A 6,000-nucleotide genomic window follows, 5' to 3' on the forward strand; every position below is an offset into this window, starting at 1 on the left:
TTGTTTTGACGAGACCGAGAACTGAGCTGAGGAAAATACCGTTACTACAACACTCTGAAATGCTGTTGCAAACCATAATGAGACCTTTGACTTTCTCCATGAGGTACTGTTGTCGAACTGGCACAACTCTTTTCACGTTTCAGTATCCCGGCATTACTTAGAAGTAGACGCTGAGCAACAAAGTACCTTCAGATATTTTCCGTCTTTGTTCCGATCGTTTTTGGGAACTTCATTTGGATTGCTTTCCAAAAAAATCTGGTGGTTAGAGTTCACGTGAATCCTGATGCACCAAACAGTTTTCCTCACCTGACTGACACACGGCTGTTCTTCGTTTTTAACGTTGTCCAGTTCGATCCGTCGAAAGAACTGAAACACCTAGAATTTGGCCTGATAATCGCTGTTTTCTCGGATAACTCTGCGCTTCATGGAATTCCAACAAATTTGTTGGTAAAAAGACTAATCGAGCAGGCAATCAACATGCGATCACGTGGCGTGAATCCTATGAATGAAGGGCGAGTGGCTCTGTATCATGCCTGTGAATAAGTTAGTCACACCGCTCGTGGTCGAAATGTTTAACCTTCAACTGCCAGCCGGAAGGTTGCAAGTTCGAACCACTGTGAGATGTGTACTGCCACTAGTTCCAAGTAAGGATGAAAGAGCTGCGCAGTGCTTCTCGGTTTCTCAGCATAGGTTGTCTTCATCTACAGGATGAAATCTCGATTGAAATCTTTGTTTGATAGTTGCATAGTGATTTGTCCAAAGCGATTGTTAGAGGGAACCGCAACGTATGCGATGGTTGTGCACATCGATTTATATGCCGTTTCCCCGCAAAATTTTACTTCATTCGTTTTTGTATCTTATGGGTGTAATCCACATCAACTAATTTGACAAACTGCTTGTTCGGCCGTACCTACACGCAATAATAGACTGTGCGATCAGCTTCTTCCTCGTGGCACCTGTTCACTTTATTTATTGGCCTCTTGGCACTGGCGCACGACACACCTACTCCAGTTACGTTTAGCGGCGTAAAAGTAGATCGGTTAGTAATGTCTCAGCAACGGTTTCGCTGTGGACCAAAATGCCGGTTACATTGGTCAGTCCGTTATGTTTCAGTCGTCTCCCAAGCTCTGTCTGACTTATGGTTTTTACGCTCTTAAACTTCATCTCAACGCTACATAGTGAGATGGCTCAAGTGGTTAGAGCGCGAATTTACTGACCGCAAGGTCTGTGGTTCGAACCCGACCTCTGCCTCTCGACTTCCCCTGTCTAGGCCTGGGCAACCTGGCAGTATCCCAGCCCTTGTGCAACCTTCGGGTGGCATGGCAGTTAGGCACCGGAAGGATGCTACGGCTGAACGCCACATAGTGAGTTACCACGATCGTGCATCCGTATGGAGGAACAAGAGCGAGAGAAAACAGTATCGCAATCTTGGGAGACACTATTGCGTATTCGAACGAGTTTCACGATCGTCTAAGAGTATTGTTCTATGGGTTACAGTGCGGAATGTCGTCGACTGCTTGACTGTCAACCATGTATGCTGATGCGAACGACCTTCTGTCACCCTCCCAATTGCTTCCACACAAACACAACAGTTTTAGTGGGTTACTTCTCCTTGTTCAATACTTATATTAGTATTGTTACCACCATTATTAGTACATAAGCACTTGGTTCAGTTTTTCTGGTTCAGTATGTTGCCTTCTGTTTATTTTCATTGTGCTGTGGAATGGAAGGGTTTGCCACAATTTTTGAGGCATATGCACACACTGTCCACCGTCCTAACTTAGTTGTTCGTTTTTGCAGGTAATCAAGCAACCACCTCGAAGGTCGCAAGACCCTATTCTGGACCGCCAACTGATGACGAATGTCCTGTTCGCTGCGAGTACCATTCTGATAGGCACTTTCGGTATATTCTGGCTGGAGCTCGCAGACAATCACGTGACTCCTCGAGACACAACCATGACTTTCACATGTTTCGTCTTGTTCGACATGTTCAACGCGCTCAGTTTTCGTTCTCAGGTAGGTTTATCTTCTGACTGTGCTCATGGTTTCTTTCACTTCTTCCAATAGCTAGTCTGATGGTCTTACTGTAAAATGTCTGGAACAGAGACAGGATACTGAAAGAATGGTTCGCCACGGCCGTTATTCTTGTATCAAAAAGGGTGCAGGAACATTGTTTGGAAACCACTGAGGCATCAGTCTAGTGGCCATAGCTTCCAGAGTGCTCTCTGGTATTATACTACTGGTTGATGCATCATCGGGAGAGTGAGACTGCTTACTATAGAAGTTTTAAATATTTCCACCAAAGTTTAACTATTCCTGAGCGTATCGCTTGATCTGTGATGGAGCCACTTCCTCATTTAACTGAGGTCTTTGGCTTACTTTTGAGTGATTGGAAAACGTATGAGATGATGGAAACTGTGGTTCGACTTAGTTCATCCCAAGATTAGGCCGAATAGTACAGCTAGCCGGCTAGCTAGGATATCATGACAAGATGAAACCTTTCTCGGGTTTTGCCATGCCATGAATCTGTGGGATAGATTCCGACTGCGTGTTTTCTCGAAGTCATGCATTCGTCTTATCGCTGAACGCTGTAGCCTCTTTGTTTCCGGGTTGTCGGCGTTATTGACAGCAGCATCAGGTTTGAAATACAGTTTTATTCAGTAGAGGAAAAGCCGATTTACACGGAAGGGTGCACAGCGATACTGGTCTTAAGCGCTTTTTTTTCGTGTGATCATTCAGGGCCCCCAAACCACCAATAGTCGAGTGACAGTCGGGTCAGAAACCATGAGCGCGAACGTCAGTGGCACTCGCTCGCTGCATCGGTAGCAAAGTGCAGAATAGATCTGGTTACTCCCCTTTCTGCATAGTCCATATCCTATTTTACGTCACTATGATTTCACCACGGACACATAGACTCCTCTCCGGTAGTGATAACTTGGCAAACGCAGCACATGACCAAGCCATGACAGTCTGTTTTCCTGTATACGTTCCTGAAACGGTGTACCTGCAGCATCGCTCAAATCGTCCTATCGGTCTAATAAACAAGAGGGATGAACAGGGTATTCAGCATTCTACTTGAATAAACCTAGAGAAAACTTTTTGTAGAAGTCGGTGATCACATTTTGGCCACAAGTACGGCTAAACTACTGCTTCTTTCGTACCGCCTTGCGTCAACCGACTCCTTATTCTTCTGGAAGCCAGCTTTCAGCATGTTTCCTGAGTCAGCTCTGTGGGGGAATGACTTTCTATGCAGAATGGCCTATTATTTCTGTCTGCCTGTTTTCAATAGTTCGATATAGATAACACTGTTTATTTCCTTCCGGGACACGCTCTTTTGTTTAACGGTGAACAAAACAGTTCGGAATAATATGACCTTCACTGAATGAATGTTCGCATATTACTGCTTCCATGATGTCGACACCTCACACCTCATTCTTTTCGCCATTATACCCCGCAGAAGAAATCGATTTTTTCGCTTGGTTTCACCACGAATCGGATGTTCCTTATCGCTGTCTCCTTGTCACTGTTTGGGCAGCTACTGGTCATCTACTTCCCTCCGTTACAGAAAGTGTTCCAAACGGAATCGCTCTCGGTCTCCGGTAGGTGCTATTTGGAGCCAAATTGCCAACAAATTGGTAAATAATGTCATGTCGCACTATGGCTAACTACCGCTACGTAGGAATTCGGGGACCTTTGCTCAAGAAAACGCAGATTTTGTCTCAATTGTTGGACATACATACAGTAATTCACTTTCAAATTGGTGAGGGTGAAGTCCAGTTCAAAGTCCAGTTCAGTCCTACAGGTATTTCGCTAGTGAAGATTTCACTGCTCTTCTCAGTGTATCCAAACATCGCAATCCTGTGGACTCTCCGTCTCTTGCTTCCTCCCGGCTGCATCGTAGATATGCACTGAAGAAATGACACACCTGGGCAGGTTTATTTGTTCTGATTCAGTGTGAACTAAATAGTCCCCTGAAGGAGCGAAACCTTCACTCATCCGTACCTCTTTAGAGCGCACTTATTCTCTGATTCCCAGATTTTTTAAGTTATAGTCTCTTTGGTACATCCCGTAGTGAAAATTTCTCACGGAGAGATGGTTCTGATGGCGTTCTGATTATATTCCGATTCTCTACGGAAATACTGACTCCACGATAGACTGATAATGCACACAAGTACGGTTTTTTGACCCAATATCTTTGAAATAAACCACAGTAATCAAATCCTGAGCCGTAGGCCAACACCTCTGAAATCTTTACACATTAGTCACTCATCCGAACGCTATAAACACGTGTTGGGACTGTGAAATCATTCGCAATTCAGACAGCAGGCTAAAAGGACCCCCACGACCCTTTGTTGCTGTTTGAACCACTGACAAAAGATAGGATTGGTTCGAGGAACCAAACTAATAAATGTGGTTTGTTTGCCAGTATGTTTCTTCACATTTGGTGACCTCAGTGTAAAACCCTATCGTATCCTAGACGTCCTGTTCTCATTAGTCCTGACATCGTTAATCTGACCTAGGCGCTTGTGAGTACTAGACCCAGCCGCCAATAATGTAGCAACTACTGTTGGAAAGCGTTTTCCACGTCCCCGTGTCGTAAAACGACACACGTTCTCAAGATATCCAATGGAAAATACGCATCTGACAAGGGTACTCATCCTCCATTGAAACCAGCCAACCAATTGACTTCCCTTTGGCCTAAATTAAATACACAAAGCGGTTCGAGTTGTTGCGATCCTCTCTAGCTTCCAGCTAGAGGGACGGCCATTAGCGACGTGGCATCTCGAACTGAACCTTCTGATAACTTCGTTTGCCTTTTGTTTTGACTTTGAAATGGAGATGACTTATTCCCTGAGTAGAGCAGCGGCAATCCCGAGCTCACTGCGTCCATGTTATCCTCCAGGGCACTTGATTTACTTGAGTCCATCAAGTACAACTTTGAAAAACCAATCTCCAGTTTCAATGGTACCGCCGTTGCATCTCTTGCGACCACGGTTTTACGCAAGAACTTGTTATAGCTTACTGGATATTTCAATTTATTTGAAATTTATTTCAAATTTATTTGCGGTCTATCGGAAAACAGCACTTAAATGTCTAATTTGGATAGAGCCGCTTTTTTCGATTGTTTTTTTCTCAATCCATTCCTCCCATGTCCGTGTCCACCCATGTAGATCTGCTGCTCCTCGTATGTCTCAGTTCTACCGTGTTTGTGGTTTCCGAGATCCGAAAATTTTTCCGAACACCCCGCTGGAACGTGTTCAAACCGTGGGTCACTTGTCACTCACGATGTCGTGGCAGGTATTCGAAATTCGGTGAGAGCATGGTGTAGTCTACCGAAATCTGTGATCTTCCCGGTTTTGATGATCCATCAACTACTTCTAAATTTACTATGCTCCGATGCTCTCCGTTCAGCACAAGACCTTTCGGTTCGCTGAAGGTCCGCATAACATAACGGTGCACATCAATCTGTACCTATGGCCAAGCAACTTATGCGCCTGTTCTACCGTATCTTTCACATTCATCTCTTTTGTTTCTTATCTCCATATGCACACACACACGTCTGGCTTGCCCGATTTTGACGCACCGGTGCGTTCCTGCCCCCCCCCCACCCTCATTATTGCGTCACTTGTATCTTTTGGGGATGTATCTCTATACGTCAACGTGATAACTTGGTTTACGACGTCCTTCGGTGTACATTTTTGTGCGCTTTACATACCTTGCTGTCCGTCATCCAGATACTCGTTTTTGTGAATTAAACATTTCCGATAACTGCGTGCTGCTGTCACCTGGTGTTAGGCAGGAATCCACACGGATCCTACTATACCGCACGTCTTTAGGCGCTGCTACGGTCGATAAGCCTGGCCCGCTCGAGGTTGGCCCAGAATTCGGGACGCTTACCGGTCCGGCATCAAGGCGAGATCTGATTGGTCAGAAATCTGGACCCAACGGCCAATCGTGACCCAGTTTTGGCCAAATGCCGGTTGCCAATGGCGCATCCAG

The 6,000-nt window shown here is 45.2% G+C and overlaps 1 protein-coding gene across 1 annotated transcript in view; it reads left to right on the plus strand.

Annotated features, from left to right (window-relative positions):
- Positions 1 to 5,947, plus strand: part of T265_13488 (hypothetical protein) — a gene marked incomplete at both ends in the record, with an annotated part of 60,061 nt that extends 54,114 nt beyond the window's left edge. The window contains 3 exons of the mRNA XM_009169103.1: positions 1,801 to 2,016; positions 3,458 to 3,599; positions 5,172 to 5,947. Coding sequence (XP_009167367.1) covers positions 1,801 to 2,016; positions 3,458 to 3,599; positions 5,172 to 5,329 — 516 coding nt within the window. The remainder of the gene's footprint in view (positions 1 to 1,800; positions 2,017 to 3,457; positions 3,600 to 5,171) is intronic.
- Between the last annotated feature and the right edge of the window lie 53 nt (positions 5,948 to 6,000).

This window comes from Opisthorchis viverrini, assembly GCF_000715545.1.
Source record: "Opisthorchis viverrini unplaced genomic scaffold opera_v5_71, whole genome shotgun sequence".
NCBI classification, from domain to species: Eukaryota; Metazoa; Platyhelminthes; class Trematoda; order Opisthorchiida; family Opisthorchiidae; genus Opisthorchis; species Opisthorchis viverrini.